Here is a 25256-nt window from a genome sequence, read left to right as displayed (position 1 = left end):
ATTAACCGAGGCGGTCATTCTTTACGGAACCGCCTCGGTTATTAGAATTAACCGACGCGGACACTCTTTAGATGCCCGCCTTAGTTAAGTATTTATAAAAAAAAGCTTATTTGATTTCGAATTTGAATCTGAAAACGAATTCGAAAGTACACCCAAACTAGAAAACACGTGTACGAAGGATAAACACGTATATTACATCCATTCATGTCACACAGTGAGTGAATATTAATTACATTCATGCATGCATGTCATCACACACTGAGTTCACAAAATCACATCAAATGTTTAGTAAGCACCTACTCTAAGAGGTCCGGCAACTTGTAGTCGTTCATGTTGAGGTTGGTTCTCCAATTGCGTAGCTTCACGAGCTTGTCATCCATCGCTAGCTCGCTCTCGGCATTGAAGAATTTTTCCTCAATATGACAGCATTCATTGGTGGCAAACTTACAAATGTCAGATACTATTTGAGTGATGTCCACCCTTGACCTTCGCCACCATCCTATAGATTTTTTGAGCTGCCGCCAGCTTTGATGGTAACTTCCGCAAGATATGAGGTACTCACAAGTATAGTATCCACACAAGAGTGAGCCTTCATGTTGCTTCGCGTACTGTATTCATATAAGACATAGTCATTAGGACACATAGATTGCATGCACGATGTAGTAGCACATACGATTATTTATACATACCGAAAATTCTCGCCTCAGGCGCAATTTTTTGCCATGCTTCCTCTTCTTGCTCTAAGATCTCCAATCATAGCAATCGGGGTCTTCCACGTATTTTTTGTAAGCGCTATATGCCAACCACTAGTGTCAACAACAAATTTGATATATATTTTAGGTGCATAATAAAATAATGTGTCATTACTTACTATCGCAGACAGTATTCAAAATCCTTGTATTCCGTATTGCGCAAGGAGTTGAATATAACAGTCTTTCCATCTTAAGGATAGATTACAAATACAATCCAGTGGCCCGTGATGCCCAAGCTGCACAACTGAAACAATACGGATCTCAAATCTTGAATCGTGAAAAATGGTGAACCCGACAACAATTGCAAGTATTGTTTTAACTTACCCGAATTGGTGTGCGGCAAGGATATAGCTATTTCCCTGGATTCCTCTTGTATCAACTCGCACCGCAGTGCGGACAGCTCTGCAAATTCTTATACTTGTCCCGATACAGAATACAGTGGTTACTGCACGCATTGAACTTTTTAAGCTTCATCGACACTGGTCGGATCATCTTCTTCGCTTGATAGGTATTAGCGGGCACCATGTTACCCTCTGGGTATCTGTTGGCAAGTATACGTAAAAGGTCATTGAAGCTAGTGTCGGACCACCTATGACGAGACTTCAACATCAGCAATTGGAGGTTAAAACACAATGCCGTCCAATGCTTCGGATAGTCCTTATACAACGGATCAATTGCCGCCTGCTTCATCTCTTTAAAATTCTCCAGCCACTTCAGATTCCCAAACAGAACATCATCTTGCTCCATACGGTTAGCAAGGTTTTCAAAAATCTCTGCATCTTCGGACCCCAACAAATCACCCTGCTCATCACCTTCTTCATCACCATCATTTACTGCCATGTCTTGGAGAAGCTCGTCAATATTGATGTAATCGCGATTCTCATTATCGCCGCCCGCTGTTGCTGTTGTCAATGATGAGAGCTGTTGTCCTCTTCCATTTACCGACGAGGGTGTCAAAGAGTTTCGTTCACATGACTTCCAGACAGTGTAATTCTCGACAAAACCATGGCGGATCAAGTAAGATTTTACCATGCCATCTTCGTGGAGAAGATTGTTCTGGCATCTATTACACAGACAAATGGTGCACTCCCGAAACAGACGCATATGATACTTTTTCGCAGCGGCAATAAATTTTGTCACATTATGTAGGAAAGTCAGATCATTGCCAACCCTCGGTATCTTGTACATCCACTCTGCCCTATTCATGAACGAGACCTCACACACAGCGAGAAAACTCAAGTGAGATAAGCAGATCTACAAGATCCGGATCTAGTTTTCTCTCTTCTCCATTTAGATCTAAATCTAGATCTAAACCAAAAGCACCAAAATAATGAAAAGAAGAGAAGAGAAGAGTAGTAGAGGTAAGAAATCAAGCTCGTGCGGTGCTCTCCTTCACCAAATCCAAGGGCAAAACCCTCACCCCTCTAAAATGGCCAATTTGCGTGTTTTGAGCTCAAAATACACAAAAATGGAGGAGCCGCGGGGAAGAAGAGGGGTGGCTGGGCTGTTATATAGGTTAACTTAACCGAGGCGGTCATTCTAACAAAACTGCCTGGGTTAATCCTACATTAACCGAGGCCGGTTGCACAGTTAAATTTTAACTAAGACGGGTCTGTAAAACACAACCAGCTTGGTTAATGTAGGATTAACCAAGGTGATTTTCTTAAATTGTTTGTCTCGGTTAAACTATTAACCAAGGTGGTTCCCCGAACGGCGGCCCGACCACCATTAAGTGAGGCAGGCCGCCGGCCTGCCCGCTTCCAAGACAATTTTAAAACGCCTCGGTTAATAATTAGATTTTGTGGTAGTGCGTGGAGCTACAGGACTAGAAGGCGCAAAACAACAACTGGTTAGAGGGCTTCATCAGCAAGTCATGCATATGTCATGGCCTGCTTACTGCTAACCCAAATGCTTCAACCATACAAAATCAGTAATAATCCGTAGTCTGCTTCAACAATTCAAAATCAGTAATCCATTAGTCATGGCCTCTTTCAAACCAAGTGATCACATGGCACGTCAGCACCACCTTCAAATTTATTGTAGAAATCAACAACAACAACAACGAAGGAAATATCAGCATGTCTAAAATTATCTTAATTATATTCCTTTTGCCGTGATGGCATACCACTAATAAAGTAATAACTAGTTGAATGCCCGTGCGTTGCTATGGGTTTAGATCATGATGACATCAATAAATACTCAAAACATGTACGGTGAACATATAAGACAAGGAACAAATAGCATGTAGCAAATATATTAAATGGGCACTCTTTGTCATTTGTAGAGAAAAAACATTTTAATAAGAAGTTCAAATGCATTATCAGCATTTTATCTCTTGTACTTAAAAATTTCATACTCCTTCCATGTTTCACCCCCTTCAGCCTCGATGAGCTTCTTGACATCTTCAGTAGCTCGGAGCGATCCATTAGCCCAGATCGCACAGCTTGATCGCACACCTGCAACCATATTGTTAGTGCACGAATAGCTCACTCATAGTTGATGATTCTCTACTGAATCCCGTTGCCTAAGCTCGTGCTTATGATGGCCAAATCTAAGCATTGAAAAACAAACATAGAGTCGAGCGAGGAAAAGGATCGAAGCTGTTAGATTTTTGAATGACTAAAGAAAAGTACTAAATCTAGAAATGAAATATAAGAAAAACTAACTAAAAATAAATAAATATGAATTTCCCCTAAATTTATTCAAGTTTAATTCTTTTTATTTATATTTCTTCCATTTTCACCTTAATCTTTCGGATGCTTTTCTATCGGTTTTCATTCACATTTTAAACCAGTGGCAAAACATCATGTCATAATTGAAAATAAATGAAAGGTGAATGGTACACCGTATATTCTCAACCCAAAAGTACAAACATACCGGTAAAGAAAAAAAAATCCAAATGATATCAATCAAGGGAATCAATCAGATTTCCCATCACCAGGAGTATCGTCGATAAGGGAGGCAAAATAACATGTTGCTCTAACGGAACCAGAACAAAACTTTGCAGTGGAGAAAAGATTTAAGAAATAGAAAAAAATGAATGCATAATCAGGTCTAAAGGCTAAGAGTGCGAATGAAAACAAGCTGGAGACACAAGCTGATAAGAATGGGTAGAAATCAACATAGCCTTTGATCAAACCTCACCTCCAGTTGCCTGTACTATTCTGTGATGAAATCTGTCCACCCATCACATGCTTCCTTTTTACTGACCTGTCTCAGAAAGTCAGAATCTAGTCAAGATATTGATCCACATAAGGAGTGAAGGTAAAACAACATAGGCTTTCATGATTATCGCAAAAGAAAAAAGAAAAAGGAAAAGGAAAACACACATGCTATCATAATGTAATGTCAGAAGTTGGCATTTGTATGCATATTATTGCTCAAGGTTTTTTCTAATGTAATGTAACATAACTCAAACTTAAGTCAGGGCAAAGTGGAGGTCAACAGAAAGGAAAATGATTAGATTTATTACCTAGAAGACAACATCAGCTCTCCATTACTTGATTCCTATTGGTCTCCCCTCTCCCTTCCCTAACACAGCAGATTAACTATCAGCAGGCAGTAGCAGCACTATGAGCCCAGAAGCAAGGTGATGAGGGACTACAAACCATGATGGCATGCTCGGGCATTGCAGAGGGCACGATGGTGGTGACTTGTGAGGAGGGCTTGTTACTTGTGCGCGACGGCTAGGCAGCACCAATACTGATGGCACAGTGAGCAAAAGCAGAGTACTGATTGCAGTAAGCCAAAGCGGTTATGTTGTTGGGCCCATACAACTGCAACAGACACTGGTATGATCTCTAACAACAGCATGTTTGTTATGGTACTGGGCATTGGTGTCAATGTCGGTATATCCAAGAACAACATGTATTTCACATAGCATGGGCGAAAGAAATTTCATCAAAGCTCTATGTGGAATGGTGGAGTGCCGTACTGCTATGGTACTTCATTGGGCCTATATTGTATCAAGATGCAATACAATACAACTTATCAAACGTCTAAGCAGCAGAAACTATGCCATGCTTTATCAAATAATGGTGGCCTGTCAACAGTATTAAGTACCTCATCATCAATAAGCCGAAGACATAGCTTTATCTTCTCATCCTTCAGGTCCTTCGCACCCATGACAAGCTGCAATAAGTTTTCATGTCTCAATGTCAGATGGAATGTCACCCCACACAATCTCGTTGGCCATTTCACAAAACAGCTTGCCTGCATCATGCTCTCTTTCCATCTCATATCTGAACATGGCTGGCTCAGCATAAGCTGCTGCATTGGCCTCCTCAAGAGCTATTCCAACAAGCATCAAATCCATCTCATTGATGCCAGAATCCAAAATGAAATAAGAGCATTTCTCCTGACTGAGCATGTTGCTGATGGATGACTGGTTAATTGACTTGCTATCTTCATCAACCAAGTAAGCTGATTGCTGGCTATGGTGTGTGTCGAGGTGAGAAGACAAATCCTCATACTGTACCACGTCACTGTGATACCTCAAGCACCCCAGATCAACGTATAGCTCTACGGGAAGGGAAGCAGCACTGATATGACTGAACTCTGCAGTTGGCTTCTTTTCCTTGCCAATCAAGTCCTCTCCACCTTGATGCATTTCCTCGAACATGACTGAAACCATCAACGAGACCTGCTCGCCAGTCCACAGAGCTAACTGCTGCAACAAGCCATCTGAATCGAACCCATGCTGCACTTTCTTATCCCAGACTACATCTAGAGGAGACATTTCATCGAACACAGGGTGGGCAACGTCCTCAGGCACCACTGAAGCAAAAGATAAATCACGAGCGTGAGGAACCTGGTCCGTAGCCATGGACGCCAGACCAGTCGAACCCTCCACCTTCTGCTGTGACTGATCCCAGACGGCCTGCAACCTAGAACCAATGAGCCAACCACAAGCGGGACGGCGGAGCGGCGGTGTCGGCGAGCGAGATGGGGAGGGCGAGAGCGAGGGCGGCGCGAGCGGATCGGTGGGCAGGTCGACGGCGAGCTGGCGCGCGGGGAGGCGACAAGCTGACGGGGACCCGCCTTCTTTGTGCAAGCGGACAGGGACCCCTCACGGCGGCAACCAGGGGCACCTCGATTTGGCGGGGCGGGGCGGGGATGGCTGGATGACGCGATGGCGGCGGCGCGGACCAGCTCGGGGCGAGGAGTAGGGCGTCGTGAGGGGACGGAGGGGATTGCGATTGAGGCGGCGTGACGGCGGCGAGGCGGGCGGCGCGGACCAGCTACTTGCGTGGGGAGGCGCAGGACGGGCGCGCGGGCCGGCGGAGGAGAGGCGGCCCACGTGATGGCGTCGGCGAGCGCGGGGCGGGAGCGGCGGCGCCGAGCAGGAGGGGCGCGCGGGCAGGAACCGTCCCGAGTCGTGGGATAGGACGCGGACGGAGCAGGAAAGGAGGAAGACGGGGATGCCGGGTTTTTTTGCGAGGGCAGAGTCGGCAGACACACCGGGGGAGCGGATTCAGCCAAGGGGTAAACAGAACATCGTTTTTTTAGGTAGTAGGAGATGCTGCATCGAAGCAATAACATCAAGATAGCTACAAAGTTTGTCAGGTAAGGTGCCAATATTTTGGTGTTGATATCTTCATATAGAAGCCAAATTTAGTAATTTATATTTCATCCAGCATAAATTTCAAAAGATGCATAAAACTTAAAATAGGAAGGCGCAAAATGGTCATGATAATATTTATTAAAAAAGATACGAACAAGTAAACAATTCAAAGTAAAAAGGAGGCAAAAGAAAACTACATGTCCTCTATATTAGATAGCATCTTGTCACGAACACGGGTGACGGGGATGGAGTTCAGGGGGGAAACAGAGGAAGAAGAAAGGGGATCAGGCTAGAACAGGGAGAACAAAAGGGATTCGGGATTCAGTTACTCAATTGCATAACCGTTCATGGTACATGACTGCTGGGATTTATACTCATCCGCAGCACACTGGCCCAACGCAACCCGTCCGTACTCAATAATGGGCCAAGCCCAGATACAACCGCCATCATGCGGCCCATAGCATAACAACCCAATTACCAGCTGATGCCAGCTTACCCCTGGGTCATGACCCCCCCCCCCCCCCCCCCCCCCGTTGAAAGCCGGCTTGTCCCCAAGCTGGTGATAATGGAAAACGTCCAGCCAAATCACACTCTTCTTCCCAAGTTGCTAGTTCTGGAGGAAGGAGTGACCACTGTACCAGAAGGAGCTTGACTGTAGAGGAGCCCTTCTGTACAAGTTTGCTGTCCAGGAGCTTCTCTGGCACCAATACTGCTGATGGATCAGTACATAAGGCTGAGAGATCTTGGCTGACTAATTGCTGTGGGGGAACTTGCTTCTTCAGCTGTGAGACATGAACAACCAGATGAATCTTTGCATCCGGGGGTAGCACCAACTTATAGGCGACCTGTCCAATGCGCTGCAGCACTGGAAATGGACCAAAGAAGCGGAATGATAGCTTCTGGTTACTGCGGGAGGCAACAGAAGTCTGAATATATGGTTGGAGCTTCAAGTAAACCAGATCACCCACTTGGAACTCTCGCTCTGTTCTGTTCTTATCAGCTTGGCTCTTCATACAGTGTTGAGCACGAAGAAGGTGTTGCTGAACAAGCCGAGAGAGTAATTCTCGCTCCTTAAGCCATGATTCAAAGTCAGGAACAGAGCAAGCTTGCAAGTTGGTAATGCCAAAGTGGTGTGGTGGATGACCATATAGAACCTCAAAAGGTAAATGACCCAAGGCAGACTGATATGATGTATTGTACCAGAATTCTGCAAGGGGTAACCACTTACTCCATTGCGTAGGGCAGGAGTTGACTGAGCATCTCAAGAAGGTCTCCAAACATTGGTTTAGTCGTTCGGTTTGACCATCCATTTGAGGGTGATATGCGAAGCTCATGGCTAGTTGAGTATCTGTGAGTTTGAAGAGCTCTTGCCACATATTACTGGTGAAGATACGATCTCTGTCTGAGATTATAATAGTTGGCAATCCATGAAGCTTGTAGATGTTAGCCAGGTATAATTGAGCTACTTGCAGAGCCGTAAAAGGATGAGATAGTGGCAGAAAGTGTCCATATTTTGTCAACTTATCAACTACCACCAGGATAGCATTGAATCTATTGGAGTGAGGTAGACCTTCAATGAAATCCAAGCTGACCACAGTCCATGGTTGAGTTGGTATGGTCAATGGCTGTAGCAGACCAGGTGGTTTGATATGTTCCACTTTGGCTTGTTGGCAGGTAGGGCAAGACTTGGCAAAGTTCTGCACAGTCAACTTCAGTTTGGGCCAGGCAAATAATTGTTTGACCCTAGAATATGTTGCATGGATGCCAGAGTGACCCCCTAATCCACTGGTATGCAAGGGCTGTAAGATGTGTTGCTAGGCTAATTCATTTCCACCAACCCAGATTCTATCCTTGCACTTGATAATGCCATTGTGCAAAGAGAAATCTTTTACTGATCCATTTGACAGGATCCATTCTTGTAGCAGCTGCGAGGTTGTAGCATCATCAGGATAGCCTGCAGCCAATCTTTCTAGCCATGTGGGGACATATTCAGAGATAGCATACACAGCATCACTCAGGGAGCAGGACATCTGGATAGAGCATCAGCAGCAGCATTGTTGATGCCCTTTTTATATGCAATTGTGTATGATAAGTCCATCAGCTTTAGGACAGCTTTCTGTTGCAGCTTAGTAGTAGCTTTCTGTTCTGATAGGAACAACAAGCTCTTATGGTCTGTTCTGATGACAAACAGATTATGCTGCAGGTGGCATCTCCACTTGTCAACTTCCATTAGAATGGCCATGCATTCTTTTTCATAGGTGGATAGCCCTTGATTTTTTCCACTTAATGTCTTGCTCAAGTAAGCCACAGGATGGCCATCCTGCATTAGTACAGCTCCAAAACCAGAGTCACTTGCATCTGTTTCCAACACAAAGCTCTTGCCAAAGTTTGGTAGTGCAAGGATAGGTGCTTCAGTCAGTGCCTTCTTTAGCATTTGAAAGGCTGTTTTAGTACTAGAAGTCCACACAAAGGGTGTTTCTTTCTTCAGCAATAGTGTGAGGGGTCGGCTGAGCATGCTATAGTTCTTTATGAACTTTCTGTAGTAACCCGTGAGCCCTAAAAAACCTCTTAGTTGCTTTATGTTGGATGGTGTTGGCCACTGTTGAGCAGCAACTATCTTTGATAGTTCAGTTGCAACCCCTTTGCCTGAGATCACATGACCAAGATACTCAATATCCCTCTGAGCAAATGAGCATTTGGACTTTTTGATCAAGAAGTGGTGCTGCTTTATGATCTGGAACACCTGGCTGAGATGTTGTACATGATCTTCTAGTGTATTACTATAGATCAAAATATCGTCCATAAATACTAAGACATACTTTCTTAACAGGGAGGCAAAGATAGTGTTCATCATGCCTTGAAAAGATGCTGGAGCATTTGTCAGACCAAAGGGCATTACTAAGAACTCATATAATCCATGATGTGTTTTGAATGCTGTTTTGTATTCATCACCTTGAGCTACACAGATCTGATGATATCCTGATATGAAAACCAACTTTGTGAACCATGTGGCTCCTGCTAGCTCATCCAGAAGTTCATCCACAATTGGCAAGGGGTGTTATTCTTGACCGTGATGGCATTCAAATGCCTGTAGTCCACACAAAATCGCCAAGTACCATCTTTTTTCTTGACCAATAATACAGGTGATGCAAAAGGGCTGGAGCTGGTTCTAATGATGCCATTTTGTAACATTTCCTTGACTTGTTTTTCAATTTCAGATTTCTGAGCAGGGAATACCTATAGGGTCTGACATTGACTAGGTGAGATCCAGGCAGCAAGGGAATCTGATGACCAGCATCTCTTCTTGGTGGTAAACTAGAAGGCTCAGCAAATAGCTCAGAATATTCATCAATCAAGTTCTGGATGGCTGTAGGGCAGCTGGCTTCTGAGTTGGTCTCAATGGAACAAACACTAAGATCATTGGTTGGTGGGTGGTCAGATGATGTAGGGACTAACTATAAGCAATAAACCACAGCACCATGCTTTAGTAGTCCTCTGAGTTTTGGAGCTGAGATAGCGGGACATGTTGTGACATCATCAACTATGCCTTGCAGGGAAATTCTCTGTCCTTTGTAAGTGAATTTCATTTGCTTGTTGCCCCAATAGATTCACATTGGGCTACATGCCTCAAGCCAATCTTCACCAATAATCATGTCATAATAATGAAGATCTAGGACTTTGGCGTCAGAAACAAAGGTGTGGCCCCAGACAAACCATGACAACTGATTTGTAGTACCATTGAGTTACACAGCATAGTACCTCCACTGGCTGATTTGTAGCTGGAGTTAGGACATGTGGTGGTAGCCAGATCCAGTTTCTGTACCAAAGTAGTACTGACAAAAGTGCCTACACTGCCAAAGTCCACCAGAATCAGAATTTGTTCCTTGCCAATTTTGCCCAATAGCTTCATAGTTCTTCTCTTCTGTGTGGTACTATCAGCCTTCGAATCAATTGCCAATACTGGTCCTTCAGAGTCACCCATTGTGTCTTGAGGAGTATCAGAATCACTATTAGTCCGAAAGGTCGGGCGGCCAGTTGGTTAGCCTGGCTCAGTAGCGTCGCTCCCCACAGGTCGTGAGTTCGAATCCCAGCTGGGGCGAATTTCCACCTGTGGATAAAAAAATCCCTCTCGCTGTGCTCGCCGCAAGGCATGGCCCTTGTGGCATGGGCCAGGGTTCGGAAGGTTTTTCCACGGCCGGAGAAGCCGTTGTTGCTTCCTTTTAATGAAATACGGTGGGGACCATTTCACCCTCTCCGGCCGCGTTTTTTTAGAGTCACTATCAGTGGGCTCCAATGCATCCAAGACTTCTTCCAACACATGCAGAGGAATATGCTGGGGACATCTGTGTCCATGAGACCACTGTTCACCACATTTGAAACAGAAACCCAATTTCCTGCGATGAGTTCTCAGAGCTGCCAATTTGTCTTCCTTGTCAGCTTTATCCCCTTTCCAGGGCTCTTCCTTCTTAAGATGAGCTGCTAGATTCTTGCCTTTATCAATTGCCGTGGGCTTAATGATGGCCTTGGCTGGATCACGATAATCACCACGATACAACCCTTACGTTTACTCTTTTCCAATTCCTCCTCCTGAACAAAGCGAGGGCACTAGCAGTATCAACGTTCTTGGGGCGATGTAAAGCAATAGGAGCACGTATTTCTTCCTTCAACCCATTCATGAATCGGGTAACAAAATAAACATCATCATAGGAAGTGTTGTACAAGAGAATGTGATGTGATAACTGCTCGAAACACTCATAATACTCCTGCACCGACCCAATTTTCCTAAGGGTATCAAGTTGCCTCATGTGCAACTGATACTGATCCTTATCAAAGCGCTGGCAAAAGGCATCACAAAGTGCCTCCCAAGACTGCACGCGACCTCGCAACTCCAAGGTCTATAGCCAGCTCGCGGCAGCGCCCGAGAAATTCAGGGCCGCGAAATGTGGTTTGAGAGCATCGCTAACTCCATACACCTCAAAGTACATCTCACACCTATCCTTCCATAATCTAGGGTTCTCTCCATCGAATCGTGGGACCTCAAATTTGGGAAGAGGACCAGTGCGAGGAGCAGAATAGTTCTGGTTCATGTGAGATTCAATTGGGTGGGAGGAGGGCTGTGGAAACATACCTGTGACCGGGTGTGGCGGATGGGATCCCAAAATCCCACCGCCAGCATTCCGGTGGCCATGATCTTGGCGGTGCCCACTGGGTTGCTCCGAGGTAGACGCAGATGGGCACGCCACCCCTGGTGGAGCCATGTCGAGGTCGAGCGACACACCTCCGCCTGGTGGAAGAGGGAACTGGGTGCGGAACGCCCGCGGAGGTTGTGGCGGTGGCGCAACCTCGAGGCGGTGAAGCCGCAACGCGGTGTCGTCGGTCTTCGTTAGCAGCTCGTGCAGCGACGCATCCGCCATGGTCTTCCAGGAATCGAAGTCCGAGACCTTGTCCAGCGTTTTCTGCAGCATCGCCTCGAAACTCTGGAACTTCGTCGCCAAATCTTCCAACGAAGCCGCCATTTGCTTCTGAATCGTCGTCGGCTTGCGCGGAGGAGCCAGGCTGCCGATTCAGTGTGGTGGGAGAAAAAAATTCTAAGGGAAAACGGGCTTTGGATACCAATTTGTCACGAACACGGGTGACGGGGATGGAGTTCAGGGGGGAAACAGAGGAAGAAGAACGGGGATCAGGCTAGAACTGGGAGAACAAAAGGGATTCGGGATTCAGTTACTCAATTGCATAACCGTTCAAGGTACAAGACTGCTCGGATTTATACTCATCCGCAGCACACTGGCCCAACGCAACCCGTCCGAACTCAATAATGGGCCAAGCCCAGATACAACCGCCATCATGCGGCCCATAGCATAACAACCCAATTACCAGCCGATGCCAGCTTACCCCTGGGTCATGACACATCTGAATCATTTATACTCATCCGCAGCACACTGGCCCAACGCAACCCGTCCGAACTCAATAGTGGGCCAAGCCAGATACAACCGCCATCATGCGGCCCATAGCATAACAACCCAATTACCAGCCGATGCCAGCTTACCCCTGGGTCATGACACATCTGAATCATTTAGGGATAACATAATCAAGAATATATGCATCGGTAACCAAATATGAAGACCAGGATAATTGGAAGTGCAAAGAAGATTGGCTACAGTGATGCTACAGTAATCATAATCAAAGATGATTAGCTACATAATATAACATAATCAAGGATGAATGGCTATAGTGATGCTACAGTATCATCCTCTAATCACGTGTTCAAAAGCCTCATTAGATTCTTCAGGGTTTCTAGCGCAGGGTTCTGGAGTTAGTTTTATAAATTGATTTTATTTAACACTGTAATTAACGGTCAAAATTTCCTAGTACTCCCTATTACAGGAAACAAGGCCAATATCGATCCCGGCGGCGCCGCTGCTGGTGGCGGCGGAGCATTGGCGTGTGGGCCCGCATTCAACGGCGGTTGGCGCCCTCGGGCTCGTGCCGCTGCTCCAGCCTGCGCGAGGAGGAGCGGAAGGGGTGCTTGTGCATGTACGTGCGAGACCCGGCGGACAGCAGCTACCTCAATAGCACCACCACCCGCAAGGCGCTCGCTGCCTGCAACGTGGCCTACCCTACATGTTAGGCGACATGCCGCCGTGGGCGCATGTGCTGGGCGCGATCGATTTGCTTCCCTTTAGGCCTCGTTCGACAGCCAAGGAGTGGTTCCGGAGCAGGAATGGTTCCAGGCATGGTTTAAGTGGTTCCGTCTATAGATGGCCATTTGGGCCGCCCGGCTTGGGCCTTGACTGGCCCGGGCATGAATAGATCAGGCCAGGCCCAGCACGAATAGGCTAATGGGTTGGGCCGTGCCGCCCGGCGTGCCACGTTCTCGGCCCAAGCACGAGCCCACGAGCCTGTTTCGGGCTGTGCCGGGCCGGTCCGGCACGGGATTTTGTCGTGCCCGTGCCCGTGCCGGCCGAAGCCCGTGCGCCGCAGTCGAGGGAGACTTCCGCACCTGCTGCTCGTCACGCCTGCTGGCACCTCCGCGTCTACTGCCCTATCTGCTCGCACCGCTCGCCACGCCTGCTGTCGCTGCGCGCGCCACCGCGACCTCCAGAGCGCTGCTGCAGCCCTCGCGCGCACCGACAGCCGTGATACCAGCGCCGCTCGCCGGCCGCCCCGGCCCTCGCGCGCACGGCAGCCGCGGCCTCCCTCGCGCCGCTGTGACCTCTCGAGCCGTCGCGGCCTCCTGCTCGCCGTGGCCTCTTGTTCGCCACCGCCGGTCGCCGGGGCCTCCGGGCCGCCGCCTCGGCCTGCGCGCTGTTGTGGCCGAAGCGCCATCTCCATCTCCTCCAAGCTGCCGAGGCTTGGGTGGGATGAGGGAGCCGGAGGACGCCGTACGCGTGTGATATACAGGACCAACGGATAAGGTTTGAGATCTTGTGTGACCGTGGGGAGAGGAGGTGCTAAGCAGGCCGGGATTATTCTTGTATGGGCCGAAGTGGTGTGTAGATGTAACGGGCCATTTCGGGTCATACTCTAAAATTTGGGCCGGGCTGGGCCGTGCCGCCCGATGTGCCATGGTTGTGGCCCATGCTCGGCACGAAGTACCGGGCTGGGCCGGGCCAGGCACGATGAACATCTGCCGTGTCGTGCTTGGGCCGGGCCAAAAAAATCGTGCCTCGTGTCAGGCCTCGGACTTTTTGTACATATATAGTTCCGTGCGGTGCCATTTGATCCTGGTCCCGGTTTAATCCCAGCAGGTTTAATTCCTTTGCACTTGTTCGGCAGGCATGGATTTAAGACTAAGATGTTTAGCGGTTAGTTTTCCAGATGTTAAGAGAAGGCTATAGCGGGATATATCTTCCCCTAACTTTATTTAGTGGTTTTGCAAATTGAGTAATTAAGTTTAGAATTTATATGTTCAAAACATCAAATAGAACAGATACATGTCACAAAGTTCATTACATCATGTACTGAAATACATCTAGAGTTTTATTACCTCATTACTAATGAAATACTAAGTTTTGTAAATGATGGAGTTCAATATTGTTAAAAATAGCAATGCATATTTGTAAGAAGCTTTTAGAAGATTAAAGAGTATGCATGAATCATGGTTGCCATGCTTCATGGTAAAATATGCAATACTTTAGAAACTAGATATTTGTATGATTAGATACACATGAGAAAATTCTGTAGTTAGATATTTGTAGGAAGTGTGTAGAAGATGGGCATATAGAAAAACCATATGAGTCATTGAGTCCTATTAATAGGGATGCTCCCCCCTCCCATCTTGCTATGGTCTCAAGTAGAAGATGGTACGATTGTTATGTAAAGTAGTAGTGTTATGGTAGGGTGGCCGCATAAAGAATGTAAGAATCTTGTGTTGTACTAAGTTATGGTGAAAAGATTAGAGTCCCCAGATAGAGTTGGTCTCTCATATTGGTGTCTAGGTGAAGGTCTATATAGTGTGGATATAGAGTTCACGGAATAAATACATCACACTACTTTGGTACCACTTCTTGGAAGTCGGTGTAAGTTAGAGGCACCAATTTCTCAACAAATACTAAACTAACAATAAACCAAAATCAATTATATAGTAATTTAGCTGGCTAAATAGCATTTAATTTAGTGGCTATAGCGGGATATAGCGTGCTATTAGAGGATTTAGCCTTTTAGGGCTAGAACATTGGATTACACTTAGACCAGGAACATGCATATATACACAGAACTAAAATCAGGCAACATTCAAGTTTAAATTGACAGTTCTCATAAATAAGATACAAGTTCTTATACCACTACATAAGACTTTTCAACGTGCAAAAATACAGTTTAAACCGATAGCTCTTATTTATAAGTTACAAGTACTCATCTCATAATTAAGTTAATATTGTATTTTCTTCTAGGAAGCTAAAGACACTAGTGCGCACGTCCAAAAGAGAGCCATTGAGCTTCTCCTGGTCCCGTTCAGCAAAAGCACATATTACATCTAATTTAACAAAATTTATCATAACGTGTTCTCGATCTTGCCACAACCAAAAGACAATACATAAATAATTCATTCTTCATGCACTTGGTGTAGTATAGAAACACTGTCGCCACTGTAACTGCTTCTTTGCTCGCCAAATTCAAAGGGACAAGCTCCTAAATAAATACATTTGCATGATTACGCATCCATATCATCCAGAAATGAAGTACGTATTCATCCAAAAATGCACCCTATTTTGCCTACAGAAATAAATCATCTTCAATTATCATACATTCAAGCAAAGCGCACTGCAAGGTTTTCTTGAAAATAGATAGCTATTAAGCATGATAGAACTAAGCTTTTTAGTAAATCATTCTGCTGAAGAGTAGAGGGTTATGCAGTACAATGATCTTCAGTTATCATACATTCAGAAAAGGTATAATACCAACAGGAGCTAGAATGCAAGAAAAACGATATAAAACAAACAAGTAGGTCACAAGATATGTTAACCATATGTTCAGAAACCAAACCTACATGTTTTTGGCTTTAGAGAAAAGGATTAGTAGATAATGAAGCAACTGGAACTGAAAAAAATATAATGTTAGGCCTTACAGAATGCTACCAGCAGAAGTTTGACAAGGATGAGAACTAACCTTTGGTGATGCAGACACCAAGTCATCTTCTCATGCATACAAAAAGATTTCTCTATTTTCTAGCATCTTAAGAACTGAATAAGTCTTAACCTTCTCTTGCTTGGTAACATCCATTGTGCTCAACATAGACACATACTTCTTGATGGAGTAATTTGCAGCTTGTGAACATTCCTTCTCTCTAGTCAACTGCGTGGTGTGGTTTCATCCTCAGATTGTTTACTCTTCATCTCAATGTACCTCTCCATCAAGCACTAACTCTTGAACTCTTACTACTCTTCCTATCTTGTTTTCCTGTCTCCTTTTTGCTATTGCAGACAGTCTTATCTTCTTTTCAGTCACAACTTTGTCAGTTTGAGTTTCTTTCTCTCAAGTATCTTTGCACCTCACTTACATCTGCATCTTCAGTTTCTTCTTCTCTTGAGTTACTTAGTGCACAACATCATCATCTTGTTGCTAAATATCATCTTCCAATTCTTGTAGCAGACTTAGGGGTGCCTCATCTTCCATTGAATCAAGGGTGATGCAATTGTACTTTCTCTCAGCAAGATGGCCTAAGTAAGAACAAGAAAACTGTACACAATTTGAAAAAAAAACAACACACAACAAAGAAGATCAGAACTCATTAATTTGGACAGCAAGATCAAAACTTACTTGCAGCATTCAGCAGATTTAGATTGCTAGTGCTAACCAACAACACCCCATGCAGTGCAGGGGTATTTCAACTTTTTATTTCCACCGGCTTCGAAGATCATCAGACACGACACAAAGTTACAAACCAACAATCACTCGGTATTTACCCACAAAGAACTAATGGAAGAAAGCATTAATAAAGAGTGAAAACAACCAAGCTACTAGTAGTGTAGTTAACCTCATGGTAAGCTAGCTAGTGCGCTGCTGCTACTCCATACTAAGAGTAGAATCTATTTCTGCAAGGATGAGAATGTTTATAGCACAATTTCTGAAGCCTAAAAAGTGAGAAAAGGAGATCTGAATATCTAATGGAATGTCAGAGGCAACAAGTTCATACTCTAGCTAGAACGGCAGCTCCAGCAGACCAACGCCAAGGAGAGGCCTCACAAGTTGGAGTCAGAGCTCCAAAGAATGTGTGCTGCTGACAGCAGAAGCAGTAGGACAGGCTTAGGACCACAGCAACTCAAAGACCGGCTAGGAAAATGAGAACAACGGCATAGCAGAGCTCGCGGAAGGCGGCGAATCCCGCCCAAACGCCGTCTACCGTAGATAACCCAAAGAAAAATTGGATCCACGAACCCTAGCATACGAATCATGAATGGGACCCTACCAAATCAAGAAGCTAGGCTACGAGCCAAGAACCCTAGAACATGAGAGAAAGAAGAGGAGCGACGAGAAACTTACGGTGAGAAGGTAGCTACCGGAGTGGAGAGCCGCTGCCGGAGAGCCTAATCCGCCAGGTTGCCGCCGCCGCCGCCACCGCCAGGCTCGCACTGCCCGGACGCCTCTGCTTTCGCTGCCCGGCCGCCTCGCGCAAGTCGCGAGTCCCTCCGTGCGCCAGGCTCTAGATCGATTCCTGGAGCCTTGAGGTGGCGGTTTTTTCTTTTTTATATTTAAAAAAAATTAAAATTTCAAAAATATATGTCGGTTTTGGAAAATTTCAAAAATATACCCCGGTCGCCCTATGGGGGGGCGACAGGGCTCAAATGTAATTTTTTTTCTTCAAATTTGCAACGAAGTCCCTGGAGAAAAAAAAGGGGGGCCTGTCGCCCGTTGGGGGGGCGACAGGGTCCTGTGTGGCCACCAAAGCCTATTGAATTTCATAAAATTCCTCCAGCGTCCGAAGATTTATTGTGATATATTTGCAGAAGGATTTGGAAATCGAGTTCGAATTATCATGAAATTTACGGAAGGTGTCGGATGTCAATTTTGGTGGGCGATGCGGCCTCTAAAGGATGACACTAGAGAAACTACTTTTCATGTGATTTCGAACTATAAACTTTTTTGTCAGCGCGGATGTCTGGTAGATGCAGATTTCACAAACCTATAATGATTAGAAACTAAAAACGAGATCTCGAAGCAATTCGGACGATTTCGATTATCATTTATTTGTACTTATTAGTTACTTCTACCAATAGAGCTTAGAAGTTCGAAGTAATAATTTCTTAGTTGATTTTATCCTTAACCATTTCTTTTTTTTTGACACGAGGAACTCAACATGAATCCACTAATTGCTGCTGCTTCCGTTATTGCTTAAACCCTGGCCACCATTCGCCGCCATTCCCTTTGTCATTTGAGACTAAAAATTCAGAAAAAAGATAGGGGTGATGAGAAGTAATAATGTGAACCACCAAATTTTACATCATAATACAATGATAATGAAACACACATCACACATGCAGTGGCATGTCAGAACCCGTTGCAAACTACGGTAAACAGATTCCGGACTAACCTAACATGCCTTAGGTAATTTAAAAAAAACAGAATAAACACAATGATGCAGCATGTCACTAGCACTAGGGTAGTCCTAGTAGCCGTACCCCCACGTAGCAAACTGTGTTGAGCCTTCTCCGCAGTATCCACCCATTGCAGGTGGTGCAGGCGGTGGTGCCGGAGGCGCATGGCCCTTCTTCTTGTGACAAGGGCAGTTGCAGTAAGAAATAGTGCATGGTTCATCCTGTGAACCGGCTGCATTGCTGGTATCATCAACTTCGTCGTCTTTGTTAGCCTCGCTCACTTCCTCATAATGGTTCACCTTACATTCCAGATCAAAGATCTTTATCTGGAGGTACTCGATGAACTCCTGAACAGAATCAATTGGTGCAGGATCTACCCACCTAGTAAAACCACAGTTTTCTGGAGCATCGGAAGACTGCAAAACAAATTCCAGGTAAGGTGTCTCCTTGAAGATAAAGAAATGAAACAACCAAGTATTACCCATGCGTGTGGACATTTAAAGAAACGCCGACCGCCATCCATCCCGTCGGTGCACATCTGCACTAAGCAGTCCTCACCATGTCTGCATTTTGGCCACGGTTCTCTACGGTTATCGTATTGTCGAAGAGGAGTTTCATTGGTAAATTCACTCTTGTGCTGTGGCGGAAACTCAAACACTGGTTCCGGAAAGGAATCAGGTCCAAGAGGCCCCTCCCATATTATGGGGTCTCCCTTTCTTCCCCCTTTTCCTTTCCCAAAACCATAGTAATTCTTCCCGCTAGACCCCCCTCCAGACATTGGGTATACAATAAGCTTTGGTGTTTGAGTGGTGCTGGGAGTTCACAAACTGGTGAGTATTTATAGGCGCACAAAGGTCTGATAACCGGAGTGTGGAGTGTAAATGAACATGAAAAGCCTATAGTATTCGCACGCTCCACAGCGCTCACTCGTACCACTTTAAACACGGACACGACCTCTTGTTGCTCTTGATTTGTACCCTCGCACGCTCAACACCGCTCACTCCTCCCACTTTAAACAACGACACGACGTCTCACTGCTCATGACTTCAGCACTTGCACACTCTACAGCGCTCACTCGTGATTATTGCACTGCCCCGACATATCCCATCGCCCGGAACACTGCAGGGCACCGGCCTAATCGTCATAATTTCACTACTCGATGCATCTCTGTGCATGCAGACTCACAGCACTGCATTACTGCCGCTCGGTCGATCGCGCCTAGATGCCGCCTTCCCCACTACACGCCACAGACCTTCGCTGTAGAATGACAGGTCCGTCGTCCTCGCCAGAGAGAATGCTTTGAAGGTGAGCTGGTGTGGTTGCCGTGTTGTCACATCTTTTTGAAATGTTGGAAGAGCACTGCTATTAGGTTGTCGTCTTTTGTCACGTATGTCTAGACAAACAATGCGACATTTGGGAAACCTGTGATCGCCGTGCTGAGCTTTTTAGCAGCAGACCCTGATGTATTTCTTAGTTCTTAATTCTTATCATTATATTAATGTGTGTTTTTTAGTATTCTAGTGACATGAAAAGCTCCGAAAATATTAAGGAAAAGTTCAAAGATTTCATAGACTCCCGGCTACAACTGCAAATTAATGGTAAAGGCTACAACACACAGAGTTAAGCTCTTAACTTAAAACATAAACAACTAATTGCAGTGGCATGTGCACGCGACAAGATAATTTCTTGTTGCATCTAAACCTACCATGCCTTATGGAATGTAAAATGCCGGGATTACATGGTACTACTCTACTGAGTGCACCTAGGATATTTGCCCTTCCTAATTGCTTCGGGCCCGGCTTCCTTCGCACGGCGTGCCCTCTCTCGCTTTCTATCCCTGTCAGCTTCACGTTCAGCCGCCGCCTTACGATCCACCTCCTCCATCCTCTTGCGGATCTCTTCTTGCTCTTTGTTGCGCTTCTCCTCTTGCTGCTCCTCGTGCTTCATTCGGCGCCAACGTTCTGCAGCCCATCTTGCTTTTTGTTCCACAATGTCCTTTGCCTGCTGCGACTGCACGGTGTCGAACCACTGCATAAAATCACAAAGAAGCGGAGGAGACTTTGTCCAACACAAGTTAGAATCATAATTCAATGTTAGGTCATATAGAAAAATAGCGTATGTTATCCTGCTACCTTGGCCTGGTCTTTGCCATATCGCTTAGGTGGATCATATTCGTAGTTCTCACACATAAAGAACCTCATGCCGTAGTCATCTCCTAAAACCTCAGATTGCATGAACTTGCATAACGAACCGCAGAAGCACATTGGCACATTAATTCCTTTGGGTACGGTGGCTTTACACTTGCTCCATGGAATGTAGGTTGATCCTGACGAAGACATTGGTGCTATAGTGTGGTGCGCCAAATAACAAACCATAATTTAAGCAATGCACATATCGTATACCAAATCGATGCGTGAAAATATAGGTACTGTTATAATTCTATTGTCTTATACTGCAATATCAATAAGGTACTATCATAATTCTATTCTAATGTATAATTATTTTATTTGAAAAAGTCTGTAATAGTACTCAAATTGTAATACTAAACCAGTGTTCTAAAGCACCAAATCTAATTAAGCTAATCTGCTAATTAAATTAAATTGTTATACAATATCAACGAATTTATACGAAAGTTACCGGTAGATCACAAGTGCGGAATTCGGCAGAGCTTCGCCGCTTCCCTTCTTCTCACCCCTCTCTTTTTTCTGGATTTTTTTGGATTTTTTGAGGTCAAATGAGAGGAGGGAATGAGGGGGCCTTATATGGGAGGCTGACCCGGTCGCCCGTGGGGGGGGGGGGCGACAGGCCCCCCCTGTCGCCCGCAGGAGGGGCGACCGGCCCCCCTGGCGGGCCCACTGGCCTGTCGCCCCTGGGGTGGGCGACAGGGGCCTGTCGCCCCCCCAACGGGCGACAGGCCCCCCTCTTTTTTTTTCTCCAGAGACTTCGTTGCAAATTTGAAGAAAAAAAATTACATTTGAGCCCTGTCGCCCCCCATAGGGCGACCGGGGTATATTTTTGAAATTTTCCAAAACCGACATATATTTTTGAAATTTTAATTTTTTTTAAATATGAAAAAGAAAAAACCGCCTTGAGGTGTGGATCGAATCCGAGCGGAAGTGGGCTTGGAACGGCCTGGAATGGCCCATTTTCATTTCGGACCGGGTACGACTATTCCGGGCCGGACCTGATTTCGAACCAGGTCGAATTATTTCGGGTGGATTCGGCCGTGCTTCGGGCAGTTCCGGGCCAAAACGAACGAGGCCTTAGTCCTTGTTAGGTAGGAGATGGATTAGTCCCAACCGGAATGCTTCCAGGACAAGGTTCTAGCGAAACTAGTTGGGTCACTTAATCCGACTGGATTGGATCCACATGGTCGGAGGCCTGGTTTCCTTCCGGGCTATGGGAGCGGAGGAATGGCCGTTCCAGGCCTATTTTCTTTCCGGGCCAACCTAAATCGAACAACAATTCTAGGCCCGGACTGATTTCGAACCAAGCCAGACGGATCCAGCCGGAATGGCACCCGGAACGGGCCCTTCTAGAAACCGAACGGGGCCTTATACGATATATACACGTATATGTGTATGTACCTGGCTTGAATAAATTGTGTGATGAAACATTGGCCGTCGTCAAGTGCGCATGTACTTTAGCCGATTGATTGATGCCTGCATGTGTGTCGATCGGCTTTGTTGTACTTGTGCCTGCGATAATAAATTACTACTACGAAGTAATGAACTAATATATGTGTTGAGTTATATGCTCACTTTTTCTCAGTGTCACTATGTACCGTACGTGCAACTTCATTCGTCTTCCTGGCCAAAGTTTACCATATTTCATTTACCAAGCAAAGCAAAACCGTCTTTCATTTACCAAGCAAAGCAACCGTCTTGCGGGCTAAAGATCAACTAGCTAGCTAGCGTTACCCCTACCAGTTACCGTTTACCACAATGCCACCGTAACATTCTTAATTAGCAGTGCAGCACATGTGAGCATTTTAATTTCATGCTAGATGCGGCGGCGTGTTTCTGGTGTTGGAAATATCCATTTAAAACGACCAGATTTCAATTCGAGACAAAATTCAAACAACAATGCTACTGCTATGATGAAACGACACAACAAAACAAGCTGAAACAAACTCAAGTAAAATTTCTTACAAATCAGCATTTCGTCCACGTGAAGAATCGATGCAGTGTAGATCGTAGTTGAGGCAACGCAGAACGTAGTTGATCAGCCTCGAGCGGTCGCGCAGTTGCGCTGCCCAGAAACCTTATTGCCGTCTCTCGTGCATGCTTCACGATGACAATGCTCTGAGATACGCCACTCGCCCTTCACCTTGGTGCACGCAAAGGAGAAGAGCCGGCGAAATCCAGCAGCTCAGCACCAAAGCACAGATCACCAGCAGGAAAAAAGAAAGAGGAGAATGTGGATGATTTTCGCGTGTGTTTTACCTGGACGTCTCTAGGTCTTTTTAGGCCAGTCAGTGGGAGTTTCATGGGCACAGATATCTAGACTGTGAAATAGGTAACTGAGCCAGATGAGTTTCATGGTGAAGAAACTCTCCTCACATCTCATGAAACTCCATCATTCTCTCTCCTTGCCATATCACCAAAATTGATGATATTTAATGTCATTAAAGCCTCCATGAAACTGCCATTGAGACTGACCTTATAGGCGATTAGGCCGCTCACAGCTGAACAATTGCACTATAAAAACACCACTTAATGGCAGAAGTAATCACCGAACTAACTCGGATTAATATTGCTCATTTATGTAACACCCCAGGTGTTAATCCCTTGTAATTAAGGATAAGCCCGCGATTAACATGGTTATTAGCCTTAAAAACGCATGAACAAGATCGCTAAATAAAATTTTTGCTAGCAAGTTAACTTATGCGAGGAGGAAATAACTTTTAAAATGATTTTTAATGACGGTTAGAGCCACATTTGAAATCCAAATCGACCCAATATCAATTTTTCTCCTCAGAATCAACCTGGGCCCGGATAGTCCGGACTAACATCCGGATACTCCGAACACCCGTCCGGATACTCCGGATCAGCCGATCGGATGTCCGATTGTCTTCTCCACGGACGGTCCGCTAGGGGGCACGGACAGTCCGCCATCTATTTGAAAACGGTCTGTCCGGTATTGTCCGGATACTCCGGACTGTCATCCGGATACTCCAGACCTGGATTTTTTCTATTTCATTTTATTTTGTCCTCTGGGCCCCACAACCATTAAATATCTCAATCTCTCTCACTCAAAGTTCACTCTCTCACTCTCTCCCTGTAACACCCCTGTATTAATTGTGCTCGCTAATCCCGTGTTTAATCGCTAATCATGGCTTAAACGCATCATTAGCGTTAATCGTGTTCGCATAGTAAACATCATTTTAGCCATGTTTGACCCCGTTTTTCTCGATGATCCGAACCTCAAATCAACTTTCGCCCAAAATTTGAGAAGCTCTACAACTTCTATTTTGGCCAAATTTCAAGTTGCTATATGAAAATTTGAGTTTTGGATGGTCAAACTTGGGTCAAAATTCATTGAATGTCACTGTGCTCCTCGTGCGCGTCACTGTGTCGCCGCGACGCCCGTACCGGCGACTGTCGTCGTCGGCGAGCGACCACCACGCGTCGCGACCGCCGGCGAACCACGCCTTCCGTGCGTCGCCCTTATCCATTCGCGCGCCTGGATGCTTCTCGCCCCGTCCCCTTCTTCCTTCGAGCTCGCGCGCACGTAGAGCCGACGCGAGCAGAGCTCATCGCGCCGGCCGTAGCTCGCCACCCCGCCTCGATCCCTCGTGCCAGAGCCTCCCTCGCCTCGCCCTTTGCCTCCTCCACGCATTTCCGAGCTCGGCCGCGCCCAAACCCGGCCGGAATCAGGCCGCCACCGCCGGCCGCCATTACCAAGCTCGCCGAGCTCCGCCCCTCTGCGTCGAGCCCCCTCTCCGGCTCTCCTTCGCCCAAATCGAGCCCACGGTGAGCTCGGACGCGACCTCCTCTCCCTCCCAGACCTCTCCCCCCTTGAATCCCACACCGCCGGCATCGGGGTGCCGTCGCGCCGCCGTGGCCGCTCGGCCTCCGCCGCTTGCGCGTTGTGGAACGCCCTTCCGCGAGGCCCTGCAGCGCTGCCGTGCGCCCCACCGCCGCCCGGCCACCCTGGTCGCGGCCGCGCCCCGCTGCTCCGCCGCCCTCCGCATGTGTAATCCACTGTAAAAATTTCATGTGCTGGTGTTGTGCACTTTTGTGTAAATCTTTTTATGTTTAGTTTAACTTGCTAGAGTTAAATAAATTCTTTCTATCAGCAATAAATGTTGGAAAAATTAGATGGCATGCTTTATCAATATCGCGTTAAGCTAGTAAATTTTTGGTTACTAAATCATATACGCAAGTTAGGTGTTTGCTTCTAATTTGTTCCTAGCGATGCTCTTTTCTTTTTTAAATGTTGATAGTTAATTATTTCATGCATGTCTAATCTCAACCAAACAAGCTCCTGTTTTAATTCATGTTACTCTAGGGTTGTGTTTAATCCTCCTAAGCAAGCTTAGTAGCTGATGTCTTGAAGGAAACACTTCAGGCTAAAAGCCATTAGAACCAAAGACTGCACATCAGTTCTAAACCAGTTCCGTCGTAACCCAAGTTCTGAGGTTGCTCCGTAGATGCTTTTGGAGTTTGGTCCGTGCCTTTCATTGTGTGTAGTGCATTGCATCATTTCCTGAGTTTCATGCATGGCATATTCTTATTCGTATAGATGCTGAAAGCGAAGTCGCCTACAAGTTGATTGCCGAGCCGGTCCAGGAGCCTCCCGTAGGAGAACCGAAGCCAGGAGAAGCCGTTAATCAAGCTCCCGGAGAAACCACTAACCCTGCTGACCTGCAAGGCAAGCCCCGCAGCATAACCCTTAATTTTAGTA

General features: G+C 46.0%; 1 protein-coding gene and 1 long non-coding RNA gene across 12 annotated transcripts; both read right to left on the bottom strand.

The window, feature by feature from the left end:
- Window positions 1-2974: 2974 nt before the first annotated feature.
- LOC120650901 lies at window positions 2975-6188 on the bottom strand. 6 transcript variants are annotated; one of them, XR_005665851.1, is made up of 5 exons: window positions 4815-6182; window positions 4361-4454; window positions 4225-4283; window positions 3897-3962; window positions 2977-3208 (listed from the first exon to the last, which is right to left on the bottom strand). XR_005665851.1 is itself a non-coding variant. In XM_039928207.1 (3 exons), the coding sequence occupies exons 1-2, from the start codon at window positions 5575-5577 to the stop codon at window positions 4852-4854; spliced, it is 645 nt and encodes a 214-aa protein (XP_039784141.1). In that variant the 5' UTR covers window positions 5578-6182; the 3' UTR covers window positions 3215-3962; window positions 4815-4851. The 6 variants fall into 6 exon arrangements, 1 of the variants encoding a protein (XP_039784141.1); XR_005665850.1 differs by having other exon boundaries at window positions 4361-4707; window positions 4815-6180; XR_005665849.1 differs by having other exon boundaries at window positions 4361-6179.
- An 8844-nt stretch (window positions 6189-15032) lies between these two features.
- Window positions 15033-17414, bottom strand: LOC120650899. Of its 6 annotated transcripts, XR_005665845.1 has the most exons (5): window positions 17296-17412; window positions 16949-17029; window positions 16573-16847; window positions 15922-16472; window positions 15033-15528 (listed from the first exon to the last, which is right to left on the bottom strand). It is a non-coding gene; the product is annotated as an uncharacterized LOC120650899 (long non-coding RNA). The 6 variants fall into 6 exon arrangements; XR_005665843.1 differs by having other exon boundaries at window positions 16573-17029; window positions 17296-17414; XR_005665847.1 differs by lacking the exon at window positions 16949-17029 and having other exon boundaries at window positions 16573-16660; window positions 17296-17403.
- Window positions 17415-25256: the final 7842 nt, after the last annotated feature.

This window comes from Panicum virgatum, chromosome 9K, assembly GCF_016808335.1.
Source record: "Panicum virgatum strain AP13 chromosome 9K, P.virgatum_v5, whole genome shotgun sequence".
Taxonomy (NCBI): Eukaryota; Viridiplantae; Streptophyta; class Magnoliopsida; order Poales; family Poaceae; genus Panicum; species Panicum virgatum.
Note: the sequence above shows the minus strand (reverse complement) of the source record. Positions and strands in the feature narration are given on the sequence as shown.